The sequence below is a fragment of the Formica exsecta genome, unplaced genomic scaffold (genome assembly GCF_003651465.1).
Source record: "Formica exsecta isolate Colony F162 unplaced genomic scaffold, ASM365146v1 scaffold258, whole genome shotgun sequence".
Classification (NCBI taxonomy): Eukaryota; Metazoa; Arthropoda; class Insecta; order Hymenoptera; family Formicidae; genus Formica; species Formica exsecta.
The window spans coordinates 731,299-750,498 of NW_021849849.1; the positions used below are offsets into that span (position 1 = coordinate 731,299).

At 36.3% G+C, this 19,200-nt stretch overlaps 2 protein-coding genes across 2 annotated transcripts in view; one reads left to right on the forward strand and one right to left on the reverse strand.

The window, feature by feature from the left end:
* Positions 1-19,200, reverse strand: part of LOC115236574 (neutral ceramidase) — a 35,414-nt gene that overhangs the window by 7,269 nt on the left and 8,945 nt on the right.
* LOC115236575 (cuticle protein 7-like) lies at positions 13,565-18,613 on the forward strand. The gene is made up of 3 exons (XM_029809106.1): positions 13,565-13,702; positions 15,232-15,483; positions 16,806-18,613. The coding sequence occupies exons 1-3, from the start codon at positions 13,694-13,696 to the stop codon at positions 17,085-17,087; spliced, it is 543 nt and encodes a 180-aa protein (XP_029664966.1). The 5' UTR covers positions 13,565-13,693; the 3' UTR covers positions 17,088-18,613.

The following is a 19,200-nucleotide window of genomic DNA, read 5'->3' on the forward strand; positions in this document are numbered from 1 at the left end:
AAGGCCGTATATCCCATCAAGCCTGACGTTACGATAGTATCGTTAGCCGACCGCATACATATCGGTACGAATCCTTCGATAAACGGCGCTTAATTAATTTTAACAACGCGCGAAACGACTCGAACACATGATATGACACGTGGTGAGCTTTGACTAAAACGAGAAACTACTATAATCAATCATCGTAATATCGAAGTTGGCCTTTATTTATACGCGTCTGTACGCAGGCTGACGGTCAATATCCTTGTCGAGCCTCTCGCGCGACGAATTAGAATATCGATTAAGCTTCGGGATTTGGTATTTAACGAATCGGCTCCATGTGGACGCGCAACAATAAGAGCACCGACGATGAGAAAGCGCCATGGGAACACTTCGACTCGAAAGATTCCGTTGATTTTAATCAAAGGTTTTTCCTATTTGCATAAATGGAGATTATACATTCGGTTAGGGCGTCCGACAATCCCTCCGTATCGATCGCGACATTTAAAGCGTCTTACAATAAGTGTTGTTCAAATACGCGATTCGTTATCAAAACGTGATAACTCATTGTACTAAAATAAAAAATTTAAAAAATGAAGACTTGAAACACACAATTGTAATTATTGGGTATATAATTGCGTAAGTAATTAAATCAGTATTACACGAGTAAAATTAAACGGAGTTTATTACTTAACAAGTCCATGAAAGTTTAATTACGATATTTCGTCAGCACGATTTTAATCCTATTTTAATAACTTTCTTTCAACTTGAAGGAGCTCTTGAAACTTGAGAGATGAATGTAACAGCGCGCAATAAAATCGAATCGTTTGGAGAAAGCGAGTTACAACAAATGTGCGCCGAATTACATGGAATAGGTATTTTATTTATTATAGAAGTTAAGATATATCTCGCGTAATTTTGCATAAATTTAGAGCGTTTCTTCGATTTTTCAGAAGAATTTTTTCTTGAGAAATATGAGTTTTATAATATCATTCATCACGTAATATACGTCTAAAGGATGGTTAAGTATTTAAATTAATTGTAATAAATTATATATATAGACAAAAATAATTGAATTATAATATTATAATTTCAGATTACAAATATTTTTTTTAAAACGGGGACGTGCGAATATATATTTATAATTTTAATTTACGTATTACATACAATTTTATTTATTGATAAATTATTAAATGATGCAGTAAATAACAATGCTAATCATACATATAAATAACTATCAATATGTTAAAATAATTAATCCAAAAATAAGGGGTTATATATATTATCACAGAGGGAACTTTCACGACATGCGTAGCTTAGAATCGCGCGCGTAAATCGATATTACGTTATTAAGCACTAGATAGTATCCTTTTACTTGGGCAACATGTCAACGTTACATCGCATGGGCGCATTTGCAAGTGCCACATATACATGCAATCAAGAATACATATAGAGCTTAATCAAACGTTATACATATAAAGAATGCATTAAAATAGATCCGGCGCTATATAATTAAGTTAACGAACTTTTCAAGCGCACGGATTTTTCAGAGTTTATGAAAGAAAGCTATAGTTGCTGTTCGATAGCTTTTTGCATATAAGGAGTATAATTACGATGTTATTTCATTTGAGCCACATGCGTTACCAAACATGTAAATATATACACAATAATTATGTGTAATTAAAAAAAAAACCTATTTTTTTAAATTCTTTTAGCACACTGAGTTATCACGTTTTGATAGTAACTCGCGTATTTGAGCAACACCTCTTTTACATATTGTAATTGCCGTGAGTTTATATCGCAATCGAGATTTCTCGTAATAAATTTTACTGTAGAATAAATTTATAAATAGAACACGAAACAGAATCAGATATTTAAATCCGCTTTGAGGCAACAATTAAAAATTAAATCAGCTTGAAATAACTTGCATCCGTGTGTGTTGCTGCGAAAATGTGATGATAACATAGAGAATTTCGAATGCATGCAATACAGTCTGCATATAATAATTTCAAATAAATATTTAATTTGTTTAAAACCGATTATATATTTAAGCTTGAAAAAAAATTCTTTGTTTCGCAGAGTCCCTTGAGATACTTTCACTTTACGTAAAAATGAAAAGTGCTTGAAGCTTAATTCTATTTCCTAATAATTTTGAGCGGCAAAGAAATATATCAAGCGCGATTTTAAATGCATTTTCGGTGTAACTACTATAGTAGTGTAAAGCATACAGCATGATATTGCTTTTTAATGTAGAAAATGCATGGCTTTTTTTATCTCGTGAAAGCTACGTTGATTCGACCAATTCTCCCTTCGATGCCACGCAGATGATAAGAAGTCTCAAGGGGATCCATTAACTTATATAGGACAAAGAATAGCGATATCTGATGATCTATATGTCTGCTATATCGAATGCTTTTTAATATTAAACGCTACATAGAACAATTGTAACAATATGGTTAGAAAGAATATTAGTAATTATGTAAAGTTATAATATAAAATAAAAAATGAAGACAGCAATATTAATTATAATTGATTTTTTTTTCTTCGTGGTGCAGAGATCTTTCTTGCTCAAGCTCATCCTTCGAGAGTAATCGTCTCGTATTGGCTTCAGATTAATCATCTTGCATAAACATAATGCCGCGATTAATTTATTCATTTCCGATCGATTTAAAAATGCCCGTGGCTTCAAACTTTTAATTTAGTTTCCCGCTCGATTAATGCAAACTCCAGACAGCGACTTAGCGTCCAATCGTATATATAAAGTACATACTTTCAATATTATCTCGCACTTTTAAAAGAGAGCGAGAGCGAGAGAGCTTTTCGCGGCGCAGATAGAACTTCGTTGTTATATTCCGCCGTCACGAAAGAAATGGCGTATATCCCAGCAGCCAAGTAATTCTTTTTGATCAAGATGACAGAGCAAAGGCGAGAAAGAATGGCAATTGTAACGGAAGTGGGTAGATCGAGCGGAAATGCACACATGCGTCAGAAGTACATAAGAAATATATCTCGCGTCTTATGAAAGATTATTAGGTGACGTGCACATTGCAAATTAATATTCTCCGAATCACAATATCTCGTAATATTCATAATACATACGAGACTGATTTTAATTCACTTAATTGAAATTCGATAGTTTCTGAATATCGTATATTGAATTTCCTGCATATTAATTTGCGGTCTTACCGCTCGCACGTTCGATTACCGCACGTTCCTAATTATTTCCCCGGTCCAATGCACGCATATTAAAATATCGTTTACAATGAAGCTTGATCGAAGTAAAGAGATCGGTCATCTGCTCAATATTGAATCGTGAAACGTGTAACGTGTAAAAATGTCATCCGAGACTAGGTATCTATTAGAATTTTTAGCAAATCGTCTTCTTTCACGGTTTATTACGTGATCGCGTTTCCACATATCGTTCGCGAAGATAATCGACATGCTCTGCGGCAATCAAACGGAGATTTTTTTTATACGCATGAATTCTGTTCTTCAGAAATCTTGCGTGCACAAGGTACCTGCGTCAGTCGCGAATTTATAGATAAATGAATTCATATATAAGACGATTGTCAGAAAATCAACGCGAATGTCAAAGAAAACACGCGATAATTACAAACATAAAATGGTCAGTGAATTGCAATAAAAGTAGGACAACTATTTTATTTTGTGGAGAAACAAATGTTGTTATTAATCCCTTTATTAATTGAAATTTTGTGAGACCAAAAAATTGCCTCCTCAATTGCATTATCATTTCCTGTATATAAAATGAGATAATTATAAATTACAAACATATACGTATATAAAAAATTAATTAAATTAATATGTAAAATATATATTCACAATTTTTTAATTATAGATTATAAATTATAGATAAGTTTTTAATTATTAATTTAATTTTTTAATTATGAATTCTCTAACTAATAGTGGAATGATAAGCATGAAGGACTAAAGCTTCCGGATTTTAATTATGATTCTGTTACCTCTGACAGTTGTAAGAATATTTATAGCTATCCGCGGCATATTTTAACATTATTTATAGTACACATATGTACTTGGTCAGCTTGCAATTTATCAGCTGGTTCTCTCCTTTTCGAAGAATAGCACCGTCATAAAACTTTACTCACGATTAGTGAAATAGATAGGTCAATAAAAGATTTAATCGAGTGTCAACGTCATTCAATACGCGAGGTATATTATTTAAATCATTCATGTATCTTTGAAACATATAAAGTAGCGGCTTCATAAAATATCTTGCACTCTATCGAACTCTACAGATGAAACTATATGCGTTTAAAGATGTTTGCGAAACAATTTTGAAATATAAATATGACACATTCGCGATACATCGAGTGGTATTTTAATCGCTATAAATCAATTAAGGCATCCTCTAATTTTATTATACTGTCAAATTACGTGTCGTACAAAATGTGTTTATAATTGGGCGCGTGTTGAATAGCTGACGATTTATGCATTGATATCCGTCAAATTGCACGTCCAATCATCGCGTTACTACTATGCTTTGCTATGTCACGCGAACTGTACGTGATTTCTACTCGATAATTGACATCGTACGGTTATACGTAGCTGAGAGTTAATAAACGGAGAGTATTATTAATTGCTAAATTAATTAATATCGAGCGACGTGTAGCGCTCGACACCATCTACACGTGTGTATAATACACAAATATTTCTGAAACTAATTAAATTCGTCGATAATAAGATGCAGTATATGCAAAGGAGCCATTAATTTAACATGCGACGTTTAAGTTATAGTATGCACTATTTTCTATCCGCTAAACATATGAAGAAAAAAAGAAATTATCGATACCAGAAACTTTTTATGATAGTAGAAAGTTTCGTCAATTATGTGAATAGTATATGTATTTAAAAATATTATATGTATTCAAAAATATTATAATTAAAAATATTATAAAATTGTAAAATTGTAAAATAACGTTGAATAATAATATTGCTCGCGGTAGCGAACTTTCTCATTAAATATGCAGCAACAGCGACGATTTTGCCGCGACAACAGAATTCTTTCTCTCCGCATGTGTCATTAAATTCCGGTGTATAAAAGCGGGTAGGGAACCGCTGTAATATCCGCGGTAAGGCATTTTTCGACAAAATTTCGTAACACTAATCGCCGCTGCGAGCGCGGAATACTTTCCACGCAAATATGACAATTATACAACGTGAATGTATTTTTGTCGCAATAACAAGCAATAACTAAAATTTATGTGAGCATTATTTACCTATTTACTAGTCATTGAAATTTCGCTCCACATCGTCGTGCATTAATTTTTTTTTTTTTAATTGAACATATTATAATCCAACCGTATTACGATTAAACGAATGGTCGGTTTCACTTTTACGCACGTCTTTTGCATTATAATATATATTATATGGAAGCAAAATCTACGCGAAAAAAATTCCTAAAACGTTGCGTCAGTATCCTTGCGAATCTTGGCCGCGATACATTAATTAGCAACGTTGCGTGGACGCGTTTGTAATGAACTGGGAGTAGTTGCGTATCCGTGTTCGCACGCGGGGCAATTATTAGCATCATTTTATGATCTATTTTCATTGGTAGCCAAACGAATCGAAAGCAAGCGAGACATTGAGAGACACCTCGTCATTCTTTACAAGCTAGGTAAGTTCCGACGTAATTTCTGGAATAATATGGACATTTATTCGAGTATAATAATCGCGTGATGGAAGCGGGGGGCAGGGTCGTCCTTGCGTGCGTGTAAAAATCGCGACATGCACCGCAATTCGCAACACAGCGTGGCACGCGAGGCGTGGCGCGAGGTGTTGTTCTTGGAAGATCGCGAAACGAGCTGCCAAGGCTCTAAGGAACAGGTCTCGTTGGGTCTCGCTTTCCCACTCGGCTACATCATCATCATCATCATCATCATCATCGCGCGCCGGCTTGCCTTCGACAAACGCGATAATTGGACGGCGACGACGACTATCATCCGGCCTACCTTGGAAACGGTTTCCCTCAGCGGGACGAATCGCGTGACGTCGATCTAATCGCACTCGGGCGCGATCGACCGCTTGCCCATGCATCGCCGCCTCGATCGCCGGCTTATTAAGAACTCATTAAGGATAGATTGTTCGAGATATCGAAATGAGATTTTAGTAATTTGAAATTTTTCTGCGGAAATAAATTTATAATTGCAATTCTCTGTATATTGTATTATATTACTACGGCTCTTTTTTTTGAGGATTAACGTTGGGAAGATTAACTTTTTCCATAATTTAGCTAATCTTGTTTTATTCGTGTTCTAGATTCAATTCCACGAGTTGCTAGAATGACATAAATTGTGCCGCACTCCGGTAATCAAATGTATACAACACGTTGATCCTTGATTCTCTCTGGCATATGCAGCCAGGACTTTCAGCCGCGGAAGCAGAGTCTGTCTCTGTCGATGTAAGATAAGGTGCATAATGAGACTGAGATGTTGTGCGATTGCGGAGCCCTGTTTTAAGACGTGGGAACAGGAACGTGTAAACACGTAGCTCGTTCGTAGTGACTCGTTCCATTTTTTATCCCTCTCCTTCTCTCTCTCTCTTTCTCTCTCTTTTCTCTCGAGCCACCTCCTCTATCTTACTCGCGATGACGACTCTGCCCCTTCTAATCGACCCTTGCATAAACGGTAATATCAGGGCGTGTAGAACTATTCTGGCGTGGGATAAAATCGGCCGCGACGATTAAAACCGTCGCGGCCATTCGTGATGAGAAATTACCCGACTAATGCCAGGTTAATGCATTCTCGATACGTCCCGCGATTAATAAACGATGAGGTGTCGCGAGCACGCGCCGTGTCTGGGGAATTATAATAACGCTTCTATAAATTTGCTTTGCTGTTTCTTCTCCTGCCGATTATCCCGACTTTATATAAATTCGCTTACCAATATTTTCCTTCGTTATTACGTTAAACTCATCGTGTTATCGCGGACAGATATATCGATTGTTGCTCTATTAAAACTATTTTCTTTAAAAATACCAAAATCGGCTCATCGACGAATAAATACACAACAATCACAACGAATACCAACAACGATCGACGAGCCAATCGATTTCGCTGGCATACGCCAGCCGCTTGATCCAATTTGATCCGCGTAGAATAATAAGGATACTCGCGTATCAGGAAGAATGTCTCCGGTGGAGAAAAATTTCTAGCTTCCTGACGGTTACGAGACGGTTATTCAATCGGAGAGGTTTCACTCTTGTTTGCCATTGAATGGCAAATTGTGTGTGCGCGAAATTCGAATGCAGGAACGCGTCAGCTACATATATTACCCCCTCGCGCTTACGCCGCTCCGGAATAACAAGCGCATCCGTCGCGACGCATTTTCTAAACGACCATTCTGGAAAACATGTCGGAACACTTTTACCCGCGAAAGGAACGTCACACTATACTCTACGTACCGTAATACACGGCACTTCTCGCCTTTCCTCGCGAAACGCAGACGCGCTACGTAACGACCGTAAGTATTCCGCTGGCAGCATGCCATTGAATCGCGAATGACAGAGCCGATCGTCGTTACACATCGTTAGAAACCGCTGCTGAATCACTTTGTCATTTAAATAAACTTCCATTTATACATTAGCGCGCTCCACGTGTCAGCGTGGGGACTGTTCATTTGACTACCGCGAGAAAATTATATAACGTTTCAATTATATGTAATTAATTGCAAACTCTTTGTGCGGATAGAGAAGAAAACATTTTTATTTTCAACCAATTCATTTATTCGTTTAAAATCGTACAAATTTAATTACTGCGGAGAAGGTAAATTGTTTGCGTTTAATCCACAGCTCTCTCGCGGCACGTTTCATTCAAGTTGAAGCTCCATTCAAGCTACTGCCATTGTCTGTAAATTCCGGAGTGCAGCTAAAGCCGCTACGGAAACCGGGATAATTAGCCGATCGGCTGATCTTATATTAGACTTATCATTTTATACCATTAGCGGTTTCCATTGTATCGCGCCTCGTGCTTAACCGCCTGGAAAATTTACCGATGCTCCAATGTCATGCGCCTTATCGGATGCACGTAAATTATTACGTTGTACGTCGTATGTTAGAACGCTCCATTACATTGTAGAATGAATTTATTTACTTCAAGGTGAGGAAACGTGCGTGTGTTTATCGGGACGTTTAACGTTTAACATAGTACAACTTTGTAATACAAAATTTCGCGCGTATTGTTAAAAGTTTTGTATTACTAAAGTATTAAATTGATGCGAAAGTTGTTTGCGTTCTTCCTATTAAATGTTGTTTAAAGTAAAGTTTCCGAATTAAGTTTGGTCTTTGAAACGCATTCTAGTCAGCTATGCAATTTTATCTGCAATTGAACAACCCGAAGACACATCCTGAACAGGCATCGTTTTACCGCGAGCCATTTAGATAGCACGAGGAGCAATTCCGCCGGAATTATCGTGTACCGTAAAAAGATTACGAGAACTCCGAGGAGACGTGGTAGCAAGTATAACTACAAGGAATGCTAATAAAATCGCGGCGTCGGCGGGTGGATGATGGATCGCTACATACGCGAGGAAACTACTTATCCTTGAGTATCCGAGCCGGAACAAGAAGGACTTGCCGAATTAGGTTGTGAGTCGAAAGCGGCCTCAGAAGAAAGAGAGAGAGAGAGAGAGAGAGACGCGAAGCCACTAAGTACCGAGCGTAAGTTCGGGGTGTGCCAAGGATACGCCGGGACATTTCTTCCCCACGTTTTGCTGGCGCGCGAGCGCGCACGTTTCTCACACGATTGTATTGAAATGCGCCTCGTAAACAATACGTTGCGTCACGTATATCGCGGGGCCACGCCACGTAAAGCGCCTGTGGAATTGACACAGACGTGACAGGAGGAGAGCAAGCGAAAAGGACGGGGAGAACGAGTCTCTCTCCGAGGGCTCTTTGTATACAGAGCCGCAACAAGTCAAACGGAGGTCCACCGCGTGCAAATTGGTTTCGATAAAACGGGGGACAGATTAATTAAAACGAGATGTGGGCGTCGTTTGACGATTCGGCGAGTAAAAACAGATTTTGACCTGCCTTTGCTTTAGCTGATAAGACTTAATTAAAGGCTAATCCAACGTTGCCGGAGATTTAATATTGATATGTCCCCCCGCGCCTTTTCTCATTTTATCTCTCAAAACGGTCCGTTGTATAAAAAAAAAAAAAAACCTTAATGTTTTAGCAAACAAGATCAACCCTGAACTCAATCTGTTTAAACGAACTGTGGGACTTAATTTGATAGAAAGTCTCGCTCAATACGACGTTTCTCAATTTTATATTGCGCTATATTTCTCTCGAAGTTGCCATTATATACATAATAAGGGTGCCATTCATTCCATTACAGTCTACAGTACATTTGTTCACGTATCATCGAGCGTATCTGCCGAGCTCTTTGGCATTACGGTCACGAGTAAACCTTTCACGACTTCACGGTTATTAGAATCGTAACGGAGACGGTTTGTAGGTCTCTTCCAGGTCACGGAGTGGAACGCTAGACTTCACCGATGACAAAATAGACTTGCTGAAAGATCCATCTTTCGAAGAGACGCGAAAAAGTAAGAACGACATATTTGCTGTCGCATGGCTATTGCGTGACGAACGTGATTGTATTCTTTTCTCTTTTGGCCATAGAATTAGGCGGGAAAGATAAATAATTACACACGTGGCATTTGCCAAAGAATTCCTGCGATCAAATATTTTCGAGAGAGCGGGAATATTGCCACAATGTTCTGTCAATATATTGATATAACAAAGAAAGTTTGTCAAATTTCTGTTATGTGAGAAGCGGAGAGAAAAACAAAGACATCACACGATGTTTAATATCGACTTAATATTGCAAAGCGCGTGTTCTGCAACTATTTTGATTTAAAAAAATATAAAACTGATATAAAACAAATTCCCATAGTTTTTCTTCTCGCGTTTTTGTGATGATCTGCCACAGTCGCAAAAACAGAAATTTAGTTGCATGCCGGTGAAAATAAAAAAAACTAGGTATGTTTTACTAATCCGAGCGTGTGCATGACTGAGCATAAACCCGAAAAGTGCACGGATTCAAATAACAAATAATTCAAATTGTTTACCGTGGCGAAAATCTTGAAATTGTATTGCAAAAATGTAAATATAAATTTTTCATTGATTCGCAAACATGTTTATTTTTTACGTGACAATAAAATCTCACGTAAATGGAATGCGTCATATTATATTTACCGTAACGAATCTCCTACCGCGTTGGCGGTAAACCTATAAATCTCGTCGAAGATAGCTCGCCTTTTAAAAAATGATTTTGTAGCGAATGCGTTTTATGAACGGACAGATAACATCTTGAATTACAGAGGCGGTCAAAAAGGGTCGTTACGACAGTATATCTGTTACTCTTACCGTTACGACCCTTAGACAAGTCTATTGTTACGTGTCAATAGTCACGCTCTGTTTTATCATCTAAATTGGAGTCCACAAAGAATATACGATTGCATAATTCACTCACTCACAATCAACCAGCGGATGCTGACACATATTACGCGATCGGGGATAAACGAATTGATCTCATCGCGATCCTGTCATCGTTTCTTGCACACTAGTTTTTGTCCTTTCGAAACGGATGGGAAACGGTAAATATAATACGGTATAATGTGAGATTAAGACCGTTACAATGAATTTTCTATAAAGAACCATAGGCTATATATATAATAAAACTACTTTTATATGTAAAGCATGTATTTTGCATATTAATTTATATTCTTGTGACATTTTCTTTTTTATTTTATTTTATTTATTTTTTTTTAAGTATTTATTAAGATATGATATAACTGCTCTTTTAGAAAAGCGTTTCTTCTACGGGTCACCCTAATTATGATTTCACTTATCTTCTCAAGTATTATAGATACGAAAAGAGCATTAGGTAAGTCCCGCTTGGAGAATAAATTATCTGTGAAAATCTACTTCATTGTCGTCATCGTCGTCGTTATCGTCGTCTTCTCGACAAACGCCCAAGTAGATGACCGAACTTAACTCAGCGTGGCACCAGATTCCCTTATGAAATTCTGTTGCCACAGTCATCGTGTCGAGTAATAAGCGACTGCGTAAGAAACGGGGCTGGCTTCGCGAAGTCGAAAGAAAGCGGAGATATTTCGACGGTTAACGAAATGGTCCGCGCGGAAGCGGGTAACCTTCAATTATGCGTCCAGTAAGCAATGCCATTGGTAGAGCAATAAAAAAAGAAAAAGAGAAGAGTTGGAAAACGCACCGTGTCGCATACAAAAATCTGAATTTGGAGCGCGATTCCGCGTCGATTGCGAAATGTCCGCGAGCGTGACGACGATCGGGCGATTCAGCTCGCGCAGCATTACATAGATCCAGCCTGCGTGATAAACGAGAAGCGGATCGGATAACAGGAGACATTGCGTATTTATTTTAATAAATGTAACGTGAAATACGCATTGATTATAATTTTACATATATATATCGTAACTTTCTTAGGATAAATTTATTTGCCGTAAGAAAATAATTTTTCTGCGCGAAAATATAAGTTTGTGACAAGCTAAAAAATAAATGATGAGAGAGAAGCTTTAAGTGATCGATCAAACTAATTTCTTATTACTCCGCGAGCAATCATACAAAAAATCGCGCGTTATATACACATGAAATTATTAAAGTAATAAATTTCGTCACATCACACGAAAATAATGGACTCACGCAATCTCAGGGAAACATTGAATAATAACGTCCGGTTTAATATTACGTAAATGCGCAACAAAAGAATTTGGGCTGAGATCGAAAGGTTTTGTCGCTTATGATCTTGATCCAGATAGGTCGCGCCGGTAATCATTCGGGCGGGACCGATCTTTTTTCTTTTAAAGTTAGTTACGTTCATGGAACGATGGTGATGTGTACCTTACGTGCGAGGCAAGAAATAGCATTACTCGTTGCGAAGACAAACGGGCTTTGTCGAGAATTGCGTAAGCGAGGAATAGACCAGAAGTACCACGCCTTTGCCGACCAAAACTTGCAAGAATTAAGACGTTTCCTTTTTAAGAACGTCATTTCCATCGAAGAATAATATTCTATAAATTTTTTCCCATATTGCAATTTTTAAATAAGAGAGATCGTATAAAGTAAAATCTGTGTAAAAGAAAATATCTTTAAAAAAGCTGATACTATGTTTATTTCTTATAAAAAGCACACAGCCGTTAATCCTGAATTTCATAAAAGTCTTACAAAAATTTCTAAGCATATGGTAATGAGTTTTTCGTAATAAAAAAATATATTTTTAGCTTTTTCTCAAGATATTCTGTAATGCGTAGTGCGATTTTATGTCGCGGCCAATAGAATCCGGTGTAAATTTCACCATATAATTACGTACGCGTTCTTTTCGCGGGAAAAAAAATGCGTGAGCTGTTCCACAAAAAAAAAAAAGGACGGTTTTAATTCGGCTTCGAACAGAGAAGTGAAAGAGCATTTGCTACTGTTACGCTAACAAGTAACTTGTAGGAGAGAGAAACGTGGCGTAATGTTTATACGCGCAGAAACAATGATGCATAAGTAATCGGGCGCTCCTTCTGCAACCCTTGCGCTGAAAATTGTAATTAAACCGAGTAATAAGGGAATGTAATATGTAAATATAATTAATCTCAGAAAGATGGAATAAAAATCCAAATCTCTTTTTAAAAGTGCAAAGTTTGTTGAAAACTTAATTTTTAGTAATATAAAATTTAATATAAATAAAAAATTTTCCTCATCCTGTTAACGACAAAAATATTTTTACATCTGCATTTTTTTAAATTAGAGAAAAGGATTTTTAATTTCTGTTTTTTTTTTTCAGTCAAACTTAGATTTTTGAATGTAAATATGAATTAAATTTTGATCCAATATTATTGAATCTTCCTTTTCAATAATTATTATTCATAAAGTGCACGAGTTTGCCGCGGTTAAAATAATTAAACGCGAACATATCTTTCCGTTAAGATGACGATAAAAGATACCGAATCATTTAACGCTCGCATTCACTCTTAAATTGATTCCCATTCAATTTCACGTTCACTTGACTGCCTTCCGCCGTTTCGGATTTCATTAGAATGAATTATTCCTAAACACACAGTAAGAACGCGAACAACTCGAGAAATAAGGTTTATCCGCCGGCGATTACCTCTCCTATCCTTTCAACATAATCGTCTCTGACGGTCAAATCAATCTGCTACATCTTTAACGACTAACTGCAGGATTCGCACGAGTGACGTCCGTGAGCTGGAAGAACAAGCAGCTCTATCCTATCCATCCCGTTCAATTAACCAGCGAGCCGAACTCTATCCCGTAACCTTTGTAACGGCTATCAATCTTTCTTTCGTTCATACGTTCCATCGAATCGATGAGCGTGATGACCGAATACCAGATGATCGAGTCCCTTTCGAGATTTTCGCACAAGCTATTAACGTCGGTGTATTCCACCACGTGGAGATCGCGACGTGTGCGTTTTCTCACACATACAAACAAAAAGATCCGGGGAGGGTATGACTACACCAACCTGAAGAGTGGTGGCACCCGAGGCCGAGAGCTTTTGCCCGGAACGGACCCATAGTGAGGTGGGAGATGAATATAAGCCCATCGTCTGTGAATAATGCTATCAGTGACTTCGCGACTCGACGGTCTCGCATACAGTAAAACGTGGTGTAAGCGGAAACGTGGAAACACATCATGCTGAAGGTACGGAGAGAAAAGGTCCACGCGACACGGTTGTGCGGTATGAACGGGTGGATGGTTGGCTCTCTGTGTGCGAGTGTATGTGTGTGTGTGTGCGTCGTTCTTTTCTATCGGCCGCGTTCGAGAGAACCTTTTTTCTGGCGGCGCTTATCGTGGATTTCCCTTATCTCTCTCTTATTTTTTGCTCGCTAGAATACTCGTTGCAATCTTGCTCCGAATATCACGTGGAATAGCCGGATAGACATTTATCTAACTTTCTGAATTCTTTTGCCAAAAGAGTAAAAAAGATGAAACCAGAATTTTGTTTTTTATTAAACTGATGATATACAAGACATTTCAAAATTATTCCCTTAAGCTTTAATTAAGAAAAAATATCTTTGTTATTATAATATCAAGAGAAAATCAATGATATAGAATGATATATAGATTTCGAAAAAGTTAGATGAGAAATCATTTATTTGTACGTATTCAATAATTAAGTTTAATTTTTAACTAATCTGTAGCCTTTTAGCATTATATTTATATAAGACTAAATAGAGTAAAAGTAATCATTTTTTATTTTCATGAAATTACTCGGTAAATCATTTTCTTATCATATTGAATATTGAACATTTTAAATTATTGCTTCTTTAAACATTTTTATAATTTATTAATGTTTATAATTTAAAATTTCTTATAATTTCATAAATTTTTGCAATTTTGAAATGTCGCCTTCACGTAAATGTTTGTGTTAGCATTCTAACAATCTTCAGAATTTTTCGTAATATTAATATTCTTCTGTGTAGCTTTTTATTTAAAAAAATATTTGCTTAATAAATAATCTATTTGTATAACTTTAAATGCAACATTTAATTTATTAAATATTGCACACCTTTAAAATCATACGTTTAAAAAAATGTTGCTATCACATTTCCAGTGTTCAAATTTTCAGCTTTTGGATACTTCAGAATTCCGATATCTTCTTCGTTTCATTTCGATTCTCTAGTTTATTCTAAAGTATCAAAAAATTCACGTTACTTTTCTCGGGCATGAATTTTCTTGCCAAGGGTGTAATAAACCTTTTCCTATTCGCGATGTATCATTTTCATTGCGACGGAAATGAGATTCTTAACCACTTCCGCGACGTTGTATTGACTTATACGATCTATCCCTCCGGGTAACACAAGTCGGCGTGAAAGTGAAAAGGGCGCTCTTGATCCAAAGATGTAATGAGACTTTTTCAGATAAATCAATTTCGATGACTATCCAAACTCAATTTCTTTCTCTCTCTCAATCGAGATCTCGCATCGATCGATAAGAATCTACGGTGCACAGAGAGATTCAATTGTATCCGCGGTTGTACTTTGTACGCTTATTCCGCGCATGAAACGCGATCGGAAAATATCGAGAAAGTATCGTGAAGAAGAAAAAGAGAGAAAAAAAAAAGAAGACAGAAGACGCTGTAGAATCCTTGACACACAGCTTGGCATAACTTCGTTAACAATGTCGTTTTCCCACAGAAGAAATTTACGATCGCGTATTGCGATTTTCAGACGGTTTCTCTCCTCTGCGCCATATTGGCGTGCGGTAACGCGGTTGTTCTCAGCGGCTACAATGGCCATGGCCTGTCCTATAGCGATTACACCGATGTCGCTGATGAATACGTAGGATCCGATGGATACGTCGGATACAAAGTTCTGCCGACAGTCGCCGTCCCGGTGCACGCGGTGTCCGCCGCACCCTTACACGTGGACGCATCCCTGGATCATGGCTATAAACACGTCGAGCAGGAACACGATTACTACGTGAGTATTTTTTTTTTTTTTCATACACTTTTACAAACGCCGTATTTGACATTTACTCGTTATCGCCAGTAATCGCGAGAGAGCGTGTAACGATTTTTGTGAAAATATCCCGCGATGTTTCGCGAATCTTTCAAAATTCCTGCGAAAAATTCTTCAAAATTCTCTCTAAAAGTTCTTTAACATTGACGTAATTTAATTACAAAAATACTTAGCGTATCTGGGTTTCAAGGGAAAAACGCCTGTATTTTTTGTACAGATTCACGTTTCAACTCGTTTACTCGCTAATTAGCGTTTAATATAAATCCTCGCACGCACGGCTTCCTGAAAAGTATTAAGATGTTTCAAGTCTCGTGACCGCTAGACCGTGTTTTATGGGCGGAAAGATGTGTTTCCAGGCCACCTGGGGCGCGTATGTTAATTTAGATTCCTGTCTCTGAAAAGAGGCGTCTGACGACGGTATTTCCTCGCCGTATCTCATTGTCGACTCTATTTCCGCAACGCTTATTGTCGTCGCTTTCTCGCGATGTTAATTGTCACTAGAAGTGGCAACTCAACGGTAATATCGCGCGGCGGCACATTTTCCGTTCAGACATAGCAAAATTCGATTCTATGTATGATCCATATTATGATTACGAAAAATCAAAATTGTTGCCAGTAACATGTAAAAACATGTAACACAGATCGGGAAATACAATGTAAATCCGCAATTCGAATAATGCCAGCTCCTGGCGTGCAGTATATTAAGTGGCTAAAGACCGCTTGCGCCAGACAAGGCAGTATACTACTTGTCGTAAACTCGCGCTATACGCATTAAAAATAAAATTTCTTTAAATCAAATAAATACATTTTGTTAATATTGAATTTTTTACTTACAATTAGATAAATATGTACTTTGTTTCCAAAAATGTTTTGTTATATTAAATAAATTATTAGTTGCATGTAATAAAAATTATAATTTTTAAAATATTTAAAATTTTAATATAAAAAAATATTTATATATGTGAAAATGAAAAATTATTTATTAAAATAAAGAAAACCTGCATTTTTAAAACAAGCAGCCAAAAATTAAAAATGTTTTTTTAAAGGAAGTAATTTAGTATAATAAAGATAAAAAAATAAATTCTGTTTTTATTTACAAATAATAGCATACTTCCCTTTTATTTTATTATATTTTATTAATTCAAATATATTTGCTGCTTGATTGAAATAACTAATTCCTTTGCAAATATTTAAATAAACAATTTTTTTAATAAAAAATATTGTTTTTTTAATTTGGTACATTTTTTTAGTGTAATAACACCGCGTTGTTGTCATTGTTGCAGTCGCATCCGAGATACTCGTTCAATTACGGAGTGCACGATCCTCACACTGGCGATGTGAAGACGCAGCACGAGGTGCGAGACGGCGACGTCGTCCACGGCTCGTACAGCGTCAACGAGCCCGATGGAAGCGTGCGTATCGTCGAATACACGGCGGATGATCACAACGGTTTCAATGCCGTCGTGAAGAAGGTAGGACCGGCGATACACCCGAAGCCGGTGCCGATTGTCAAGTACGTTTCGCCCGCGCACTATAACAGCTACGACTACGAGAAGCATTATTAGCGGCACGGTCGCTATAATGTGTAAATAGCGTCGAAATAATCAGTCTGCTAGTCAATGCGACAGCGAACTTTGTTTTCAATTGGGCTACGTTTAATTAGGTTACTGGACATTGTGGTTGACGATAGCAAAAAAAAAAAAAAGAAAATTTTGGTTCGTCTATTTTTAGACATAAAAAATTTTTTAAAGGTGTCGTCGAGGATTACGTGTTTTTGATAAAAACTGCGATAAGTATTTACATAATTTATATAATTGAGATTATGATGAAAAATATCGATCTTTCTGCTGATACAATATTTCATCTTGCCTTGTGTCAAATGTAGTCTTGTCTTAGTTCTTAATCTTATTATCCGACAGTCTAATTCGAGAAATGCCTGATTGCATTTAATTACGCCAACGCGCGTAATCCGATTATTTCTACGGATAACTGAAATCTAGTTCTCTATCTATTTATTTTATATTCCATCAGAAACTTGCACAAAGGCATTTTGCATCCCTTGAAAAGAGAATTATTTGGTATTAAAATCGAATTAAAACCGCGCATGTCTAAGGTATTGATTTATATTTACGATGACACTACGACGTAACAACATAAATTTCACCTATCCTCAAGACGCCCCTTTTGCGTTCAATCTTAGGTATATCGTACAACCGAAATATATAGATATATAGTATCACAAGTAATTTATATAGAAACCCGAGGAAAAATGGACTTATGTGATTATATAAAATCATATATGGCCATATATGATCTTATGACTATTTTTTCTCGGGAAGGATAAATGATTTTCTATCTTATATTTGAAAATGTTTACAATCCATGTGCAATAATGTATAGTGATTTGAATTTCAAATTAGAGTTGAATTTTAAGTTTATTCCACAGAACTGAAAAGTTTAAAATAAAAAATTAAATTAAAATAAATTAAAATAAAGCAAAAAAGAAAAATTAAATATATACATCCAGAAATTATACAGGCAACATGATCAGCAGATCATAAAATGGATTTTCTTAAAAGTGCGAAAAATAGTTGTTAAGTTTTTTTTTGTAACTCCACATACGCATAAAAAATATGTCATATAATAAACTTAAAGAGAAAAGAAAACTTGTATAAAAAATTGATGATAATAATAATGATGATACAATTATGTAAAATTGATTTGCATTGAAATGAAAATAGATATACAATGAATTTTATATTCTCGCGTTTAATCTAACTTTATTTCTATTCACGACGCAGAATATCACAATCGAGATTATTTTTCATCGGATATTGAATTTCCGACCTAGCTTGCTGTCATTCAACTTCTATTCAATGAAGAGGAACTTGACGATAAGGAGGTAATATGTGATTTTTCAAAGAAAAATGAAATGTAAACAGTATTGTTTTTCTAATAACGTCTAAGTTGTTTCTTCAATAATGTGTAAATAGCTTTATTTCTCTCTCCAATAACTACTAATATATCATTAAAAAGTTTTCAAAGGAACGAGAAGAGACATGCTAATTGTAATAAATCTCAAAAAAGATTACGAGAAGAACAGTTTTCTTTCCTTATTCTCAATCGTATTGATTTAAAACTAGCGAAAAAAAAAGTGCTAGCGGTTGCATTTTTTTGTCATTAAATTCTTTTATTTTATTTAGCTATATAATTGATAAGTAAAATATTAAATTGTTAATCTTATTTAATAATCATAATGTTATTTTTAGATTTTTGGGAGGTAAAAAATTGATCACTTTGTGCGTGTATGTAATTAAAATTCTCTCTTTTGTAGTACATTAATGTCGTGGCCTTTAATGAGTTAATGCAATACTTTCAGTGCCAATGCCTCGCAGCGCTCATTCTTAATTAGCGTATCGCTCTTAATGGATCGCGCTGCGCGTATAATGTTACTTAATTCACTCGATAACTATCTCAATGCGTCGGTGGCTTCGTTTGTACAGCTAATAAGAGTTTCACTAGACATAATTAACCATACACACATATATAGAAGGAAGTGCGCAAACAACAATGCCCTATCAGGGAGCAATAACACGTTCAGTTCCTGCCTCTTTGTTGGAGCGCTTGAACTTACGCGCACCGCCGTGAAATTTCATGAAGTCCACGCTTTCCAATTAT